This window comes from Callithrix jacchus, chromosome 22 (assembly GCF_049354715.1).
Source record: "Callithrix jacchus isolate 240 chromosome 22, calJac240_pri, whole genome shotgun sequence".
Classification (NCBI taxonomy): domain Eukaryota; kingdom Metazoa; phylum Chordata; class Mammalia; order Primates; family Cebidae; genus Callithrix; species Callithrix jacchus.
In genome coordinates this window covers 44,395,288-44,415,820 of record NC_133523.1, presented here as the reverse complement: position 1 = coordinate 44,415,820, position 20,533 = coordinate 44,395,288, and the positions used below count along the sequence as shown (strand labels likewise).

The 20,533-nt window shown below is 50.7% G+C and overlaps 2 protein-coding genes and 1 long non-coding RNA gene across 3 annotated transcripts; all 3 read right to left on the bottom strand.

Moving 5' to 3' along the window:
* Nucleotides 1-234: 234 nt before the first annotated feature.
* Nucleotides 235-3,357, bottom strand: LOC144580748 (uncharacterized). Its single transcript, XR_013530872.1, has 2 exons — nucleotides 3,034-3,357; nucleotides 235-1,037 (listed from the first exon to the last, which is right to left on the bottom strand). It is a non-coding gene; the product is annotated as an uncharacterized LOC144580748 (long non-coding RNA).
* Nucleotides 3,358-9,015: 5,658 nt separating this feature from the next.
* On the bottom strand, nucleotides 9,016-10,099 carry LOC100402103 (putative G-protein coupled receptor 32). Its single transcript, XM_008988480.5, is given in 3 exon segments — nucleotides 9,016-9,060; nucleotides 9,063-10,075; nucleotides 10,078-10,099. Coding segments are annotated over 3 exon segments (1,080 nt in total).
* Nucleotides 10,100-18,779: 8,680 nt separating this feature from the next.
* Nucleotides 18,780-20,150, bottom strand: LOC100401733 (putative G-protein coupled receptor 32). The gene is given in 2 exon segments (XM_008988479.4): nucleotides 18,780-20,120; nucleotides 20,123-20,150. Coding segments are annotated over 2 exon segments (1,230 nt in total). The 3' UTR covers nucleotides 18,780-18,918.
* Between the last annotated feature and the right edge of the window lie 383 nt (nucleotides 20,151-20,533).

Sequence of the window (20,533 nt, the reverse complement as noted above, 5' to 3'; positions counted from 1 at the left end):
CTGTTTGGGGCCCTGCCCACCTCACCAGCCTCTTTGCTTACCACTTCCCTTCTTTCTCCTCTGCGGTCTCTGGAACAAGCCATGCAGCTTCACACTCAGGCACACATGCAGCCTTTGCCCTTGCTGTTTCCTCATCCTAGAGTAGCTTGCTTTATCCCATCACTGCAGATGGCTAATTTTTGTATTTTTTTTCCTCTTTTATCCCACAAGTTTAAGGAATGACCAAGCCAATAATTTTTGTATTTTTATTGGAGATGGGGTTTCACCATGTTGGCCAGGCTAGTCTCGAACTCCTGACTCCCACCTCAGCCTCCCAAAGTGCTAAGTGATTACAGGCTGAGCCACTGCACCTGGCCTCTGAGGCCTTTTTGAGAGCAGGGTCTAGACCTGACTCTTCTGGGGGTCCCCAGCACCCACGACCACAATGGGAGTCAAACAGGATCCCCAACTTTCAAAGGAGTGAATCACTGACATTTAGTAAACCCAGATCAGTCAGTGTGAGACTGTAGGTGTGCAAGGGGGCATCACTCAGTGCAGGGCATGTCCCAGGTTCAGCAGACACAGCAGCAAAGGAAACAGACAAAAATCCCCCTCCGTGGTAGGGGGACGTCAGGTGCGGCTGTCACTCCCCCGCCTTGTCCTTTTATTCCACGTGAACAAGAACGGAAACCAGGAAACCCACATCACATCTGGTGGTGGATGGGGAAGGACGGAGGCTCTAGACTTGCAGTTCTGCGTTCCAGTCTTGGCCCTGACTTCACGTCCTGGCTGGGACCTTGGCCCCCAGGAGCTGCTGTGCCCCAGCAGTGCTGCCGTGAGCAATGGAGATTACCGGGTTGCCCGTCAACAGGAGCAGAACCTATAACTCTGCAACCACGCGGGAGGGATTCGGGCGCACGGGGCTGGGAAGGTGTCAGGAGGTGAGGATTCCCATAACAGCTATTTTCCGACACTTGATGACAGTCTGTCTGTCTCCTACGGCTGGGAACACCTCAAACCAGGCCACGTTGGGGGCGCCGCCTTCCCTCCCATAGTGCCTGAAACAGAGGTAGTGATTAAGAGCGAGTAATTACCTCTCCTGCCTGGGAGGTGAATGCCTTTCTGTGGGATCATTCCGTTCAGAACTGTCTGCCCCCAGCCTGCGAGCTCTATGAGGGCAGACTCCATTCTTTTCAGGCACGTTCGAATCCTCAGGGTGGCAGACATTTGCACCTACTATGAGCTCAACCAACACTTGTAGGAACAAGGTATGGCAAGGAGGCGGAGGCTGTAGGCTTTGAAGGATAGAGAGTGTCAGCCCCGCCCCTGAAATTTCGGTTTCTCCCCGGCAATGTTAGCTTCTCCTCTTGAATGTGAGCCCCTCCCTCGAGTGTCAATTTCTCCCCTGCAGTGTTAGCTCCGCCCCGCTGAAATGTCAATTTCGTCTCTGCAACATTAGCTCCTCCCCCTGAAATGTAAATTTCTCTCCTGCGATGTTAGCCCCTCCCCATTGTTAGCTCCTCCCCCTAGAATGTCCATTTCTCCCTCTGAAATGTCAGTTCCTCCCCTTGGCATGTTACCCCCTCCTTTATTGCCTGAGAGAAACAGAGGTAGTGATTAAGAGCATGTAATTACCCTAAAATGTTAGAAACAGAGGTAGTGATTACGTGTGTAATTGTACTATAATATTAGCCCACCCTCCTGAAATGTTAGCTCCTCCCCCTGGAATGTTAGGCCCTCCCCTCCGAATGTCAATTTCTCCTCCTGGAATGTCAGTTCCTCCCCCTTGGAATTTTAGCCCCGCCTCCGGAAGTTATCCCCTCCCCCAAATGCCAGCCCCTCTCCCTTAAATGTTAGCTCCTTCCCTGGAACGTCAGTGCTACCCCCTAAAATGCCAGTCGTTCAAAGGTAGGCATCTTTGTCTTCTTTCTGCTATGCCAAAAACAGTGACCTTCACCAGACAGGCGCTTGGTAAACATAACTAACTAGATGGGTTAACGGAGTCAGATCCGTCAAGTCCCCACTCTGCACTTACTTGCTGTGTGATCTTCTTTTTTAATTTCTTTTTTTTTTTTTTAAGGCAGAGTCTCGCTCTGTTGCCCAGGCTGGAGAGCAGTGGCGCGATCTCGGCTCACTGCAACCTCTGCCTCCCTCGTTCAAGCGACTCTCCAGACTCTGGAGTGGCTGGCATTACAGGCACGCGCCACCACACCCAGCTAATTTTTTGCATTTTTATTAAAGACGGGGTTGCACCATGCAAGCCAGGCTGGTCTCAAACTCCTGACCTCAGGCGATCCGCCCGCCTAGGCCTCCCAAAGTGCTGGAATTCCAGGCTTGAGCCACCGTGCTCAGCCAGCTGTGTGACCTTCGGTAAGCCACTTTACCTCTCTGAGCCTCGAGTTTCCTCTCTGTACACCGGGAATAATCGCAGCACCGCCCTCAGGGTTGTGATGCTGACTTTGGGAGTTCACTCTTTTTTTTTTTTTTTTTTTTTAAGAAAGAGAAAAAGAAAAGAAAAAAGAATGAAAGAAAGAGAAAGAGGGAGAGGAAGTTTTCACTCTTTTAGAAAGCTCTAGACAGGGCCTGGTACTTAGGTCACGATCAATACCTGCGAGCTGTCATTATTTAAGGGAAGAAGGTGTGAACCACGGTCTTCTGCTGTCTTGGCAATTCTACTGAATACGGATTTTTTCTTTTCTTTTTTTTTTTTTTTTTTAAGACCGGAGTCTCACTCGGTCGCTCAGACTGGAGTGCAATGGCGCAATCTCGGCTCATTGCAAACTCCACCTCCCAGGTTCAAGTGATTCTCCTGCATCAGCCTCCCGAGTACCTGGGATTACAGGCACCTGCCACCACGCCCGGCTAATTTTTTGTATTTTTAGTAGAGACGGCGGTTTCACCATCTTGGCCAGGCTTGTCTTGAACTCCTGACCTCGTGATCCACCCACCTCGGCCTCCCAACGTGCTGAACCTACAGGCGTGAGCCACAGCGCCCGGCCTTGGATACGGATTTTTAGCCGGTTTGGCAGAGTATAATCCCGAGGTTTTACTCACCCTCCACGACGCTCCCTCGCCGAGGCTGCCCAGGAAAATGCCAGATCCTCTCACGCACGGGGCCGTGCCCAGCTCCCGCGCGCTCCCCGAGACTCAAATCCACCTCCACCACCGCGCCTGGCTCTGCCCCAGCAAAGACCACGTCTCCCCCGGGGAGGATCCTGCCGCCAGCTCTGAAAACCGCAAAGCCTCCTTGGAAGAATGCTGAACCGCATTCATTAGAAAATCAATGCAAATTAAAAACCTCCCCGGGATCTCGCTTTTCTCCTCTGAGAAGGCAAAGATCAAAGAGGCTGACTTGGCGGTTGCTGCGTTGGCGAAGCCGTGGGAAACAGGCTTGCAGAGCGCTCGTGGCTGCGTCTGCGACAGCGAACACGCCCTCTGACCCAGCAGTTCCCCAAGAAAAATTTATGCAACAGAGGATGATACTGATCATAGCAAACATATCGCACCTCCTCGGTGCCAGGCACGGAGCCAAGCGCCCCACCCATGGCATGGTGGCCTGTGCCTGTGGTCCCAGCTACCTGGGAGAACGAGGCAGCAGAATTGCTGAAGCCCAGGAATTCGAGGCTGCAGTGAGCTATGACCGTGCCACTGCATTTTAGCCTGGTCAATAAAGCAAGACCCTGACTCAAAAATAATAATAATAATAATAATAATAATAATAATAAATGCTCTAAAGTTTATTATTGGGACAGTTAGGAAATTTGAATATGGCCTGTTTATTAGCTAATATCAATGGTAAAGTTCTCGAGAAGATAATATTATGATTTTACAGGGAAAATGCCCTTGTTCTTAGATGATACAGGCTAACGTAATCCCAGCTACTGGGGAGGCTGAGGCAGGAGAATCAATTGGACCTGGGAGGCAGAGGTTGTGTGAGCCAAGACTGCACCACTGCACTCCAGCCTGGGCGACAAGAAGGAAACTCTATCTCCAAAAAAAAGAATTCATAGGTTGAAATATCATGATGTCCCACCTGCGCCTACTTTGACACAGTTCTAAATTTGGGGGAGGTACTTCTGAGCATCCTGCCCCTTGTGGCACAGTGGGAGTTCCTCCTGGGTTTCCCAGACATCAGGTCTTTCTCTAGGTCTGCTCATCACGCTGGATGTACTGTGATGCACGGCCAGATGGAGACAGAGATCGACCAAATGTGGGGATGGGCAAATATTAACGTCAATAGATTTAATCGAAAGATATTGGCTGGGGCGGTGGCTCACACCTGTAATCCCAGCACTTTGGGAAGCCCGGTGGGCGGATCACCTGAGGTCAGGAGTTCGAGACCATCCTGGCCAACATGACGAAACCCTGCCTCTACTAAAAACAAAAAAATTAGCCGGGCATGGTGATGCATGCCTGTAATCCTCAGATGGAGATTGCAGTGAGCCGAGATTGGGCCACTGCACTCCATCCTGGGTGACAAGAGGGAAACTCTATCTCCAAAAAAAAATAAAGATATATTATTATTATTTTTTTTGAGATGGAGTCTTGCTCTGTTACCCAGGCTGGAGTGTAGCATGGCACAATCTGAGCTCACTGCAATCTCCATCTTCCGGGTTCAAGTGATTCTCCTGCCTCAGCCTCCTGAGTAGCTGAAATTACAGGTACATGCCACCATGCCTGGCTAATTTTTATGTTTTTAGTAGAGATGGGTTTCACCATGTCGGTCAGGCTGGACTGGAACTCCTGACCTCGTTCGTGATCCTTCCACCTCAGCCTCCCAAAGTGCTGGGATTACAGGCGTGAGCCACCGCACCCAGCCAAGATATATTATTCTTATAACTGTAGCTTTGAAATATTTCAAATTAAATATTTCAGAGGAAGCCAAAAAAAATTGTACACTAAAATTTTGGAAGTTATCTTTAAAGAAGGCCAGGCATAGTGGCTCATGCCTATAATCCCAGCACTTTGGGAGGCCGAGATGGGGGAAATCACCTGAGGCCAGGAGTTTGAGACCAGCCTGGCCAGCATGGTGAAACCCCATCTCTACTAAAAATAAAAATTAAAAAAAAAATTAGCCGGGCATGGTGGCGCATGCTTGTAATCCCAGCTACTCGGGAGGCTGAGACAGAAGAATCTCTTGAACCCGGGAGGCAGAGGTTGCAGTGAGCTGAGATTTCACCGCTGCCCTCCAGCCTGAGTGACAGAGCGAGACTCCACCTCAAAAAAAAGAAACAAGTTTTCTTTTTAAAGTAGATGGAGGACTGACTGAGACAGGGGGGAGGTGGCAGGGGTGCCCTGGGGCGGCCACATTGTTTTATGGCTGGGTTGCCTGGGTATTCACTCAGCGGTAAATCAAAAGAATTATCCCAGTTCTGTTTTCCTTTCTTATTGTTCAGAACATGCGTTTTATTGAATAATTTTCAAAGTTTCAAAAATATCATTGCAGCAAATTCAAAGCGAGCTGAGTGCCCATCAGTAGGGGATTAGGGCACCACGTTTGTGCACAGTATATATGCAGAAGGGAGTGCTTAGCCACCACCACTGAAAAGTCATGTGCTAGACATCTTGAGTATTTCCACACAACCGTCCCCAAGGCATACTCTTTGGCAAACACACACCTTGTAGACTCATAGATATGGCATGTTCTCTTTGTGTTGGAAGTGGCTTAGGCATGGGTCAGACTGATAGCTGGGAGGATACACAAGAAACTGATTAACAGGGTTCTAGTGAGAGAAGTGGGAATGGAGGATTTGGGAATGAGAGGGAGAACTACTGCCCATTGCTTTCAAGTTTTCAAACAAAAATAAGCTGCTTTTCCCAGTTCATTTATTTTTAATCAGATCCACTAGTCAACATAATAGGGGTGTGTGTGTGTATGAGAGAGAGAGAGAGAGAGAAACTCATTATGTCACCCAGGCTGGAACACAGTGGCATGATCTCAGCTCATTGCAACCTTTACATCCTGGGCTTAAGTGATGCTCCCATCTCAGGCTCCTGAGTAGCCAGTACTACAGGCAGGTGCCACCTTGCCCATCTTTTGTAGAGATGGGGTTTCACCATGTTGCCCAGGCTGGCCTCAAACTCCTGGTCTCAAGCAATCCTCCCCACTCAACCTACCAAAGGAATTAATTTTTTAAAGTGCCTCTATGCTTCCTGGCACTCAGTCCCTGTGTCATTTAATCCTCTCCTCATCCAGAAGATGGAAACATTTGGTCCTATTTTACAGACTTGGGCAACTGAGGCTCTGATGGGGGGAGTTCTCAGGGCAAGTCAGAGCTGCTTTCTTTCTTTCTTTCTTTCTTTCTTTCTTTTTTTTTTTTTTTTTTTTTGAGACAGAGTCTCTGTCACCCAGGCTGGAGTACAGTGACAAGATCTTGGCTCACTACAACCTCTGTCTCCTTGGTTCAAGCGATTTTCCCACCTCAGTCTCCCAGGTAGCTGGGATTATAAGCACCTGCCAACATGCGTGGCTAACTTTTGTGTTTAGTAAAGACAGGGTTTCACCATGTTGGCCAGGCTTGTCTCGAAATTCTGACCTCAAGTAGTCTGCCCGCTTTGGCCTCCCAAATTGCTGGGATTACAGGCATGACCCACTGAGCCCAGGCAGAACTACTTTTTTTGAATCATGAGCAAGTGGTGTGACAGCTTCTGGATTGCATGACATTTTTCTTTTGCCTCAACCTAGAGCCAAAAGAATTGTCTGTCGTGACCAGGGACCGCTAGAACTTCATTCCCCAGAAAGGAGTATTTATCACATGCATCAGTTTGTTTTTGGGAGGGGTTTTAAGTAACAGAAAACCTGACTCCAACTGGCTGCAACAATAGGGAAATTTGCTAAGTTGCTTTGCACAAATATCAGAGATTGGTGGCACAATTAATAGTTAAGGGGGGTAGGATGCAGAGTCTCACACCTGTCATCTCAGTGCTTAAGGAGGCCGAGGCAGCTCGATCACGAGGTCAGGAGTTAGAGACCAGCCTGGCCAACATGGTGAAACCATATCTCTTAAAAAAAACTAAAATTAGCCAGGCGTGATGGTGTGCCTACAGTCCCAGCTACTCAGGAGGCCGAGGCAGGAGGATTGCTAGAACTTGGGAGGTGGAGGTTGCAGTGAGCCAAGATTGTGCCAGGGCACTCCAGCCTGGACAACAGAGTGAGACTCTGTCTCAAAAATAATAAAATAAAATCTAAAAATAAAAAAAAAGTTAAGGGGTAGGGCTGGGCACGGTGGCTCATGCCTATAATCCCAGCACTTTGGGAGGCGAAGGCGGGCAGATCACCTGACGTCAGGGGTTTGAGACCAGCCTGGCCAACATGGTGAAACGTAGCCTCAACTAAAACTCCCAAAAATTAGCCGGCCGTGGTGGCAGGCACCTGTAATCCCAGCTACTCGGGAGGCTGAGACAGGAGAATCACTCGGTCCCGGGAGGCAGAGGTTGCAGTGAGCTGAGATTGTGCCACTGTACTCCAGCCTGGCCAACAAGAGCGAAACTCCAATTAAAAACAAAAACAAAAACGAACAACAACAACAAAAAGGATTTAGGGGGTAGATTCAGCCGGCGCAGCAGAACACAGAAAAACGGTGGCTTCAGTGAGCTGGGATTTGAAATCTCCCTTTTCACAACCTGGGTGTAAACATCTCCCGGCTGGACTACGGACTCCCTGGGGACACGGTGGCTTTCCATCACAGCTGCTGTGGCAGATGACACAAATGGCCCCAGTTCTACACACCTTCCTGCATGCGTGCTCCTTGGCAATGCTGCTTTTCAGATTTTCCCATCAAGGGGTGGAGTCTCTTTCTCACACCTTGAATCTAGGCCAGGCTTGTCGCTTGCTTTTTGGCCAGTAGCTTGAGTGGTAGCCACCTTGTGCAAAGTTCTGAGCCTCTGCCTCATGCTTCTCTCACTCTTGGAACCCTCCTCAACCATCACATGAAAAAGGCAGCCTGCAGGATGCTAAGAGCTATGTGGAGTAGCCAGTCCCACCACCCCGAGCCAGCACCCTCCCAGAAGCAGAATCACTTAGCTGACCCACAGATGCATGAAGCAGCTCAGCCGCAAGACGAGAAAATGGCTCAGCCGAGCCCAGCCCAAAGCGCTGACCCGCAGACATCTTAAAAGGAGCCAGGTGTGGTGGCTCACGTCTCTAATCCCAAAACTTTGGGAGGATGAGACAGGAAGACTACTTGAGGCCAGGAGTTTGAGACCAGCCTGGGCAACATAGTGAGACCCCATATCAACAAAAAAAATATTTTTCTTTAATTAGCCAGGCACAGTGGGGTATGCCTGTAATCCCAGCTACTCAGGAGGCTGAGGTGAGAGGACTGCTTGAGTCTGGGAGATTGAGGTGGCAGTGATCACACCACTGCACTCCAGCCTGGGCAACAGAGCAAGACCCTATCGGAAAAAAAAAAGGTCACGTTTTTAAGCCTCTAAACTTCGAGGGTGTTTGTTACACAGCAAGAGCTAACTGGTACATCTGCATTCGGGACAATAGAAAGGGGGAAATGGGGAAATGGAGGGCAGGCCCCTTCCATTTAAGGGCACCTCAAGGAAGTTATATTGATTCTGTCATTTACATCCTACTGGCCAGAATGCAGTCACACGGCTGTACCTACATGCAAAGGAGTCTTACTACAAACAAAGGGGAGACTAGGCGCTGTGGCTCACACCTGTCATCCCAGCACTTTGGGGAGCTGAGGCTGGAGGATCACTTGAACCAAAGAGTCGGAGGTTGCCATGAGCTGAAAGGGTGCCCCTGCACTCCAGCCTGGTGACAGAGCAAGAGTCAGTCTCAGAAAAAAAAAGAAAGAGAGAAGAAAGAAAGAGAGAGAGAGAGAAAGAGAGAAAGAAAGGAAAGAAAGAGAGAGAGAAAGAGAAAAGACATTGGGAATAAGCAGCTGTCTCTACCACAGAGCTTTAAATGAGGAGTTGCTGGAAGACTTCCTGAAAGAAGAGGCAGAATTTGGCAGGGTTTTAGAAGCCAGTCAAGGTGAGAGGCCACAAGCAAACTAGGAGAGACAGCTTCCAGCTTCCAACTCAAGGCTTCCACCGTTCCCTGGGGGCGTTGCCACGGGGACAGGACCATGGAGAAGTTCCTCCTCTCCAAACGCCCTGGCCAGGGCAGAAGGCAAAGACTGGAAAAATTTTTCTTTGAAATCTCTGCCAACAAAGACGTAGAGGAAGGGGTTGAGGCAGCTGTTGACACAGCCCAAGGCAAAGCTAGTCTGGAGGATGATGAGCATCCGGGGGTGGTAGAGTTCCTTGAGGATCACCCTTCGCCATAGATGGACCAACAGGACCATGTTAAACGGGGACCAGCAGATGAAGAAAGCGCTCACCAGCACCAGCAGCAGCCTCTTGGGCCGGTGGGCGTGGACCCAGCCCTCCCGCAAGAGCTTTGCCCGGATGAGGTGGGCGCAGATACCTATGACTGCCAAGGGCCCTAGGAAGCCCAGCAGGAAGTGGCCTATGGTCACCACATTTTTTATCTCGAAGATCCCCTGATTCCAAGTCTGGGCAGTCTCATTCTTGGAGCTGAACTCCAAGTAGCACTGTGCACAGCCGTTCCATTTTCTGGTCTTCCGGAATCTCAGGTGTGAAGAGCACAAGGCCACGGCCAGGAGCCACACCGTGATGGCCAGCCAGCTCGCCCGCTGTGTGGTGCGGTGGTTCAGGGCCCAGACGGGGTAGAGGACTGAGATGCAACGGTCCACAGAGATGAGGATGAGGAGGCAGTTACTGGCAAAAAAGGCGAGGAAGACAAAGGTGATGTAGAGTTTGCAGGCCCACTCTCCGAGGAGCCACTGCCCAGAGGCCACGTAATACGTCGCGACGGGCAGAGACAGAGACAGCATGAAATCGGCAAGGGCCAGGTGGAAGAACCAGACGGTGGACACCGTGCGGGCCATGCGGAAGACAGTCATCCACAGCACCAGCCCATTGCCCACCACTCCGACGACAAAGGACACAGACAGGACAGCCATGGTCAGCGGGCGGAGGAACCCCACCTCCTCAGGCACGCATCTGGAAGCATTCATCTTCCTGCAACAGCAGTGATCATGGGTCAGAACCCCAGGTTGCCTGTCACTGCGACCCTGGTCCCCTCCGAGACCCCACTCATGATTTCTCCATTCGAGCATTTCTATGGAATGCTTATTATTTTAGAGAAAGGGTCATGCTCTGTCACTAAGGCTGGAGTGCAATGGTACATTCACAGCTCAGTGCAGCCTCCACCTCCTAGGCTCAGGCAATCCTCCCACCTCAGCTTCCTGGGGTAGCTGGGACTACAGGCACTTACCACCATGCCTGGCTAATTTCTTTTTTTTTTTTTTTTAGATGGAGTTTCGCTCGTTACCCAGACTGGAGTGCAATGGCGCAATCTTGGCTCACTGCAACCTCCGCCTCCTGCGTTCAGGCAATTCTCCTGCCTCAGCCTCCCGAGTAGCTGGGACTACAGGCACTCACTACCATGCCTGGCTAATTTTTGTATTTTTAGTAGAGATGGGGTTTTACTATGTTGGCCAGGCTGGTCTCGAACTCCTGACCTAGCAATCCGCTCTCCTAAGCCTCCCAAAGTGCTAGAATTAAGGGGTGAGCCACCGCAGCTGGCCTTAGATTTTTCTTGTAAGAGATGAGGTCTTGCTGTGTTGCCCAGGCTGTGGTCTTGAACTCCTGGCTTCAAGTGATCCTCCCACCTCAGCCTCCCAAGTGCTGGGATTATAAGTGTGAGCCCAGCCTGAATGCTTTTTATGACACAATAGTATTGTTTTTTGTTTGTTTGTTTTTGAGACAGAGCCTCGCCGTGTCACCCAGGCTGCTCACTGGCCGCAATAATACTGTTGTTCTAAGACAAGTCCTGTAACAAAGCAAGCCCTCGTGGAGCTTACATCCCAGTGGGAGGTCAGATGTAATACATGATAAATTAAATCACAATATACTGGTTTAGAAGATTACAAGTGTTATGAAAAAATAATAAATGAAGTGGATGGGGCTATATGTGGTGGCTCACACCTGTAGTCACAGCACTGTGGGAGGCCAAGGTGGGTGGATCACCTGAGGTCAGGAGTTCAAGACCAGCCTGGCCAACATGGTGAAACCCCGTCTCTACTGAAAATACAAAAAAAATAGCTAAGTGTGGTGGTGGGTACCTGTAATCCCAGCTACTGGGGAGGCTGAAGCAGGAGAATGTCTTGATCCTGAGAGGCGGAGGTTGCAGGAGCCAAGATTGCACCACTCCCTCCAGCCTGGGTGATAAGAACAAAACTCTGTCTCAATTAAAAAAAAAATTAAAGTAAGAAGAATTGGGAATGTGAGGGATGAGACAGAAAGGAGCCACTGGTACATTAATTGGGGTTCTCAGGGACGACCCCGTTAAGAATGTAACACCTGAGCAAAGGGTTTGAGGAGGTAATGAAGTGAGACACATCCATATCTGAAGGAAGAGCCCTCCAGGCAGGACCAGCAGTTTGTGCAAAGGTCCTGAGGTAGGATGGTTCCTGGAATGCTCAGAGAACAGCAGGGAGGCTGGTGTGGCTGGAGCCAAGTGGGCCATGGGGAGAGAGGTGAGAGGTGAAGACAGAGAGGGAGGCGGGCAGACGGGCAGAACCCTGTGAGTCACATTGCAACTCCCCTGGCCTTTCCTGGGAGTGAGATGGGAGTTATAGGAGACTCTTGAGCAGAGGAGGAACAATGTCTGACTTAGGTCTTAACAATCACTGTGGCTTCAAGGTTGAGACCAGGTTGAGGGGGTGGGATGGAAGCAGGAGGTCGGGAGGAGGCTGCTGCAGTAACCCAGGTGGGCAGTGATGGGGATGGGGACCAGGGTGATGTCAGAGGAGGGGTGAGAAGCAGACTCCAGGGTCAAGGTGAGCTGGCTAGCTTTGGTGCTGGGCTGGATGTGCGAGGTGGGATGAGAGCAGTGTCGGGGTGACTGCGGGACTTTTGAGCGGGTGGAGCTGCTGTGCCCTGAGACGGGGAGACGTCAGGGAGAGCAGGTTTGGGGTAGGACCAGGAGCTCAGCATTGGTCATGTTGCCTTTGAGATGCCTGTAAGACATCCAGGGGAGACTTAGAGTAGGCAGTGATACTGGCAGTGAGATGACAGGAGGGGGGCTGGGCACAGTAGCTCACACCTGTAATCCCAGCACTTTGGAAGGCCTAGCCAAGTGAATCACCGGAGGTCAGGAGTTCAAGACCAGCCTGTCCAACATGGCAAAAAGCCGTCTCTACTAAAAATACAAAAATTAGCCAGGTGTGGTGGCACGGGCCTGTAATCCCAGCTACTCTGGAGACTGAGGCAGGAGAATTGCTTGAACCTGGGAGACAGAGATTGCAGTGAGCTGAGATCGCACCACAGCACTCAATACTGGGCGACAGAGTGGGACTCCATCTAAAAAAAAAAAAAAAAAAAAAAGATGACAGGAGGGGTTTCTGGCTGGATACAGGCTTCAGGCTTGTGGGAATCATTGGAATGATGTAGATGCCAGCCTGACACAGTGCCTCATATCTGTAGTCCCAGCACTTTGGGAGTTAGAGGCACAAGGATTGTGTGAGCCCAGGAGTTCAAGACCAGCCTTTTCTCTACGAAAAAATACAAAAATAATTCGGATGCTATTTATGTCTTTGAGCCTGAGAATGACCTCCATGGGTGAGGGGCAGACACAGAAGACACATCTGGGGTTCAAGACAGCTGGAGCTTACACAGCAGACAGGCATAGGTCGAAGTGCTAGTTGAGATGCTGGATTATGACTGTGTGAAGATGGGCTTTGCCCCAACCCTGAGCCTCAGTATGCTCATCTGAGATATGGGTGTAGAATCCCTGAATACCTCTCTCTCCCACTCTCCCAACCCACACATCCAATTCATCACAAAGCCCTGTCGATTTTGCCTCTTGCCTCTGTCCACTTTGCTCTGTCTCCATAGCCCTATCATCCAGAGATCCAGTTTGTTTTTTTTTTTTTTTTTTTGAGACAGGATCTTGCTCTGTTGCCCAGGCTGGAGTGTAGTGGCCCAGTCTCAGCTCACTGACCTCTGCCTCTCGCGTGCAAGCAATTCTCCTGCCTCAGCCTCCTGAGTAGAGTAGGCACACACCCCAGGTGCACACACCCCAGGTGCACACCCAACTAATTTTCATATTTTTAGTCAAGACGGGTTTTCACCATGTTGGCGGGCTGGTCTTGAACTCCTGACCTCAGGTGATCCACCCACCTGGGCTTCCCAAAATTTTGGGAGTACAGGCGTGAGCCACTGTGCCTGGCCCCCAACTCTATATTCATCTCTTACCAGCCACTCACCACCCCACAGCCAAAGTGATCCTTTAAAAGCCCAAATCATGTAACCCCAGTGCTTTGGGAGACCCAGGCAGAAGAACCGCTTGAGGCCAGAGCTGCAAGACCAGTCTAGGCTGCATGGCGTAATCCTGTCTCTACAAAACAAAAATAAATTGGCCAGGCAGGGTGGCTTACACTGGAGTTCCAGCTACTCGGGAGGCTGAGGCATGAGGATCACTTGAGCCCAGGAGGTTGAGGTTGAAGTGAGCCATGATTGTGCCACTGCACTCCAGCCTGGGCTACAGAGTGAGACTCTGTCTCAAGAAATAAACCGTTCAAGCCAGACAATCACATTGTGGCTCTTCATGCTCTTGGGATAAATAGGAGTCTCCCCAACTCTGCCGGCGTGGGCTGGAGCACCTGCCAGCTCTCCAGACTTCTCCGGCACCTTCCCCCTCTTGGTGCGCCACATCCCGGCTTCCCTACCTTTGCCTCCATTGCCAAGATTCCCGTGTTTCCCTCCCACCCCAGGGCCTTTGCACGTGGAGCATGTACTGCTTCCTCTTACTGGAACAGCCTTTCTTTCCTCTGCTTTTTTTTTAAAAACTCAATCCTAAGATCTCAGTGCAAATTTCACTTTCTCCCCAAAAGCTTTCCCTGGCTACCTTAACTGAAGCAGGACCTTCTACAGGCGCTTTTCTCCTATGAAGAGATGGTTACAGGCTGGGCACGGTGGCTCATGCCTGTCATCCAGTACTTTGGGAGGCTGAGGCAGGAGTATCACCTGAGGTCAGGAGTTTGACACCAGCCTGGCCAACATGGTAAAACCCCACCTCTACTAAAAATACAAAAACTAGCCAGGTGGCTCATGCCTGTAATCCCAGCACTTTGAGAGGCTGAAGTGGGAGGATCGCCTGAGGCTGGGATTTCCAGCCTGGCCAACACGATGAAACCCCATCTCTACTAAAAATACAAAATTAGCTGGGTGTGGTGGTGCATGCCTCTAATCCCAGCTACTTGGGAGGAGACTGAGACAAGAAAATTGCTTGAACTTGGGAGGCAGAGAGAGGTTGGAGTGAGCCATGATAACACCACTGCACTCCAGCCTGGATGACATAGTGACACTGATCTCCCACACCCCCCTTCCCCGCAAAAAAAATAAAAAACAAGAGATGGTGACAGGCAGCAGCAATGAGACCGGGTGTGTTGGATCATTTGGTGATCACCCATCTGCCCCATTCTCTCACTTTCCTAGAGGTGAGGCTGGCTCCCTGGTTCTTCAAAGTTAGCAGGCACTTGATAAATAATTGATGAGTGATCCATTAAGGAGGACAATCTTTCCTTTGTCATCAGAGGATGGATTCATTCATTTAGTGTAAAATTATGCATTGAGTCCCAGTTGTACGCTAGTCACTATCCTAAGCGCCGGGGATACCGCAGTGACGGACATTCAAAACCTCTGCCCAGGGACAGCTCACACATGTGGCATGAGAGCATTCTTCACCCAGAGGAGGTGGCCCAGAACTTTCTGCCCATTTTTACTACCTCCTTTTTTTTTTCTCTCTCTTGAAACAAAGTCTCACTCTATTGCCCAGGCTGGAGTGCAGTGGTATAATCTCGGCTCACTGCAACCTCCGCTTCTTGGGTTCAAGTGATCTCCTACCTCAGTCTCCCAAGTAACTGGGATTACAGGCACCTGCCACCACACCCAGCTAATTTTTGTATTTTTAGTAGAGACAGACTTTCACTATTTTGGCCAGGCTGGTCTTGAACTCCTGACCTCAGGTGATCCGCCCACCTTGGCCTCCCGAAGTGCTGGGATTACAGAGGTGAGCCACCCCGCCCAGCCTGCCACCTCCTTTTGTAACCCTGGAGAGTGCACTTCAACTCTCCTCGTCCCCAAGCCCCTACTCCATGGCTCCCTGAGACCCTCCTAACAAATCCCAGTCCCCTGTCACCGTGTGCTGTTCCGAGGGCCGGTGAGGGGTCTCTGTCTCCGTCGTCAGTCCCAGGTGGCCGCCAGCCTCGAGTCCAGGTTAAGGGTAGGGAACTAATGGCAGGAAGCCTGTGAGTTGTGGAGCAGATAAATGTCCAGGAAAGAGCCTTGAGCAAGAGCCTCAGAGATCACTATCAGACTTAAAATGTCACCAGATGTGGGCCCTAATAGGTCCCGTGGTCTGCAGGCTTGGAGGATAAAGAGGAGGCGGTACCAGGGAGATCTTTCCACAGGCCATTCCAATTCTCCTCTCCTCTCCCTGTGCTGATGAAATTTTTTAAGAGATACAAAACACTTAAATCTTCTTGTGACTAGGGGTGGTGGCTCACGCCTGTAATCCCAGCACTTTGGAGGCCGAGGCAGGTGGATCACCTGAGGTCAGGAGTTCAAGACCAGCCTGGCCACCATGGTGAAACCCCGTCTCCTCTAAAAATACATAAATTAGCTGGAAGTCATGGTTGGTGCCTATAATTCCAGCTACTTGGGAGGCTGAGGCAGGAGAATTGCTTCAACCTGAAAGGCAGAAGTTGCAGTGAGCTGAAATTGAGCCACCACACTCCAGACTGGGTGACAGAGTGAGATTCATCAGAAACAAAAGCAGAACAAAACAAAACAAAACTTCTTGGCACACAGCAGGCACTCGAGCATTGTTAGAACCTGTTATTAACACTGCTATAGTTCTGCTTCGATTTATATCAGGAAAATGTCTGGAGAGATGCGTTCTTAGGTGACCCATCACTGTGCAAACCTCATAGAGCCTGCCCCACTTGTATGTCAGATGATCTGGCCCAGGCGTTGAGGCCATAGCCCAAATGGGACCCAGGCTGGAGTGCAATGGCGCTATCTCAGCTCACTGCAACCTCTGCCTCCCAGGTGGAAGCGATTCTCCTGCCTCAGCCTCCCTAGTAGCTGGGATTAAAGGCATGCACCACCACACCTGGAAATTTTTGTAATTTTAGTAAAGACAGGGTTTCACCATGTTGCCCAGGCTGGTCTCGAAGTCCTGGGCTCAAGCAATCCTCCCCACTCAACCTCCTAAAGGAGGTAATTTTTTTAAGGTGCCTCTATGCTTCCTGGCACTCAGTCACTGTCATTTAATCCTCTTCTCATCCAGAAGATGGAAACATTTGGTCCTATTTTATAGACTTGGGGGCAACTGAGGCTCTGAGAGGTGGAGTTCTCAGGGCAAGTCAGAGCCGCTTCTATCTTTTTCTTTTCTTTTTTGAGACAAAGTCTCTGTCACCCAGGCTGGAGTGCAGTGACAAGATCTTCGCTCACTGCAACGTCTGTCTCCTAGGTTCAAGTGATTCTCCTGCTTCAGTCTCCTGAGTAGCTGGGGTCACAAACACCTGTCTCCATGCCTGGCTAATTTTTGTATGCTTAGTAGAGTAGGGGTTTCACCATGTTGGCCAGCCTCATCTTGAAATCCTGACCTCAAGTGATCCGCCTGCTTTGGCCTCCAAAATTGCTGGGATTACAGGCATGAGCCACCGCGCCCAGGCAGAACTACTTCTTTGAATCATGAGCAAGTGGTGCGACAGCTTCTGGATTGCATGACATTTTTCTTTTGCCTCGACCTAGAGCCAAGGGAATGGTCTGTTGTGACAAGGGACCACGTGGACTTCAGTACCCATGCATGTATTCATCGCATGCATCAGTTTGTTTTTGGGGGGGGAGGTATTTTAAGTAAGAGAAACCCTGACTCCAACTGGCTGCAACAATAGGGAAATTTATTAAGTCATTTGACACAAATTCCAGAGGTTGTTGGCGTAACTAATAGCGAAGGAGTAGATTCAGCTGTTGCAGCAGAGTCACAGAATAACAGTGGCTTCAATGAGCTGGGATTTGAAATCTCCCTTTTCACAACCTGGGTGTAAGCATCTCCTGGCTGGACTAGGGACTCCCTGGGGACACGGTGGCTTTCCATCAGGACTGCTGTGGCAGATGACACAAATGGCCCCAGTTCTACACACCTTCCTGCATGCGTGCTCCTTGGCAATGCTGCTTTTCAGATTTTCCCATCAAGGGGTGGAGTCTCTTTCTCACACCTTGAATCTAGGCCAGGCTTGTCGCTTGCTTTTTGGCCAGTAGCTTGAGTGGTAGCCACCTTGTGCAAAGTTCTGAGCCTCTGCCTCATGCTTCTCTCACTCTTGGAACCCTCCTCAACCATCACATGAAAAAGGCAGCCTGCAGGATGCTAAGAGCTATGTGGAGTAGCCAGTCCCACCACCCCGAGCCAGCACCCTCCCAGAAGCAGAATCACTTAGCTGACCCACAGATGCATGAAGCAGCTCAGCCGCAAGACGAGAAAATGGCTCAGCTGAGCCCAGCCCAAAGCGCTGACCCGCAGACATCTTAAAAGGAGCCAGGTGTGGTGGCTCACGTCTCTAATCCCAAAACTTTGGGAGGCCGAGACAGGAGGATTACTTGAGGCCAGGAGTTTGAGACCAGCCTGGGCAACATAGTGAGACCCCATGTCAACAACAACAAAAATTTTTTTAATTAGCCAGGCACAGTGGGGTATGCCTGTAATCTCAGCTACTCAGGAGGCTGAGGTGAGAGGACTGCTTGAGCCTGGGAGATTGAGGTGGCAGTGATCACACCACTGCACTCCAGCCTGGGCAACAGAGCAAGACCTTATCAAAAAAAAAAAAAAAAAAAGGTTACGTTTTTAAACCTCTAAACTTTGAGGGTGTTTGTTACACAGCAAGAGCTAACTGGTATATCTGCATTCTGGACAACAGAAAGGGGGAAATGGGGAAATGGAGGGCAGGGCCCTTCCATTTAAGGAAACTTCAAGGAAGTTACATTGATTGCTGCCACTTATATCCTATTGGCCAGAATGCAGTCATGTGGCTGTTCCTACATGCAAAGGATATTGGGAAATGTAGTTTTTCCTTCTTTTCTAGTTAACTAGGTGCCTTGTTTGAAAAAAACAAGAGTCTTAACTACAAAGAAGTAGAGGCCAGGCACTGTGGCTGACACCTGTAATCCCAGCATTTTGCAGGGCTGAGGGGCTGGAGGATCACTTGAACTCAGGAGTTTGAGATCAGCCTGGACAACATGACGAAACCCTGTCTCTACAAATTACCCAGGCATGGTGGCACATGCCTGTAGTACCAGCTACTTGGTGGGAGTGTTTGGGGGTTGGAGGGGGGTGGTAGTGAGAGGGTACAGGGGAGGTGGAGGGGGGCCGGATTGCTTGCTGAGGCAGGAGGATGGCTTGAGCCTGGATGTCAAGGCTGCAGTGAGGCGAGATTGCACCAGTGTGCTTCAGCCTGGGTGACAAAATGAGACCCTATCTCCAAAAAAGAAAAAGAAAAAAAGAAAGGGAAGAGCAGACACTGCAGAATAAGTAGCTGTCTCTACCATAGAGCTTTAGATGAGGGGTTTCTGGAAGACTTCCTGAAAGAACAGGCAGGATTTGGCAGGGTTTAGAAGCCAGTCAAGGTAAGACGCTGCAAGCAAACTAAGGACAGTTTCCAGCTTCCAGCTCAAGGCTTCCATCATTCCCTGGGGGCTCAGGGCTTCCATCATTCCCTGGGGGCTCAGGGCTTCCATCATTCCCTGGGGGCTCAGGGCTTCCATCATTCCCTGGGGGCTCAAGGCTTCCATCATTCCCTGGGGGCTCAAGGCTTCCATCATTCCCTAGGGGCTCAGGGCTTCCATCATTCCCTAGGGGCTCAGGGCTTCCATCATTTCCTGGGGCTCAGGGCTTCCATCATTCCCTGGGGGCTCAGGGCTTCCATCATTCCCTAGGGGCTCAGGGCTTCCATCATTCCCTAGGGGCTCAGGGCTTCCATCATTCCCTGGGGGCAGTGCCATGGGAACAGGACCCAGAGAAGCTCCTCTTCTCATGGGGATAGGAGGACGGAGAAGCTCCTCCTCTCCAAATGCCCTAGCCAGGGCAGAGGGCAGAGACTGGAAAAACTTTTCTTGGAAATCTCTGCCAACGAAGACGTAGAGGAAGGGGTTGAGGCAGCTGTTGATACTACCCAAGGCGAAGGTAGCCTGATAGATGAGCAGCATCTGGGAGCGGTAGAGTTCCTTGAGGTTCACTCGTAGCCACAGATGGACCATCAGCACCACGTTAAACGGGGACCAGCAGATGAAGAAAGCGCTCACCAGCACCAGCAGCAGCCTCTTGGGCCGGTGGGCGTGGACCCAGCCCTTCCGCAAGAGTTTGGCCCGGATGAGGTAGGCACAGATACCTATGACTGCCAAGGGCCCCAGGAAGCCCAGCAGGAGGTGGGCCAGGATTGATGCCATTCGTCTCTCCAGGACCACCTCACTCCAAGCCTGGGAAGTCACATTCCCTGTGTTGAAGTCCAGGTAGCACTGTGCACAGCCATTCCAATTTTTGATTGTCCGGAATTTCAGGTGTGAAGAGGACAAGACGCCGGCCAGGAGCCACACCGCGATGGCCAGCCAGCTCGCCCGCTGCGCGGTACGGTGGTTCAGGGCCCAGATGGGGTAGAGGACGGAGATGCAACGGTCCACAGAGATGAGGACGAGGAGGCAGTTACTGCCAAAGAAGGTGAGGGACACAAAGGTGGCGTAGAGTTTGCAGGGCCACTCTCCGAGGAGCCACTGTCCAGAGGCCACGTAGTAGGAGGTGATAGGCAGAGACAGTGACAGCATGAAATCGGCAAGGGCCAGGTGGAAGAACCAGACGGTGGACACCGTGCGGGCCATGCGGAAGATAGTCATCCACAGCACCAGCCCATTGCCCACCACTCCAACGACAAAGGATACAGACAGGACAGCCGTGGTCAGCGGGCGGAGGAACCCCACCTCCACAGGCACGCATCTGGAAGCATTCATCTTCCTGCAACAGCAGTGATCATAGGTCAGAACCCCAGGTTGCCTGTCACTGCGGCCCTGGTCCCCTCCGAGACCCCACTCATGATTTCTCCATTCAAGCATTTTTATGGAATGCTTATTATTATTTTAGAGATAGGGTCACGCTCTGTCACACCAAGGCTGGAGCCTCACAGCTCAGTGCAGCCTCCACCTCCTAGGCTCAGGCAATTCTCCCACCTCAGCTTCCTGGGGTAGTTGGGACTACGGGCATTTACCACCATCCCTGGCTAATTAAAAAAAAAATTTTTTTTTTTTTTTGAGACAGAGTCTTGCTCTGTCACTCAGGCTGGAGTGCAGTTGGCATGATCCCGGCTCACTGCAAACTGTGCCTCTTAGGTTCAAGCAATTCTCCTGCCTCAACCTCCCAAGTAGCTGGGACTACAAGCATGCACTACCAGGCCCGGCTAAATTTTGTATTTTTAGTAGA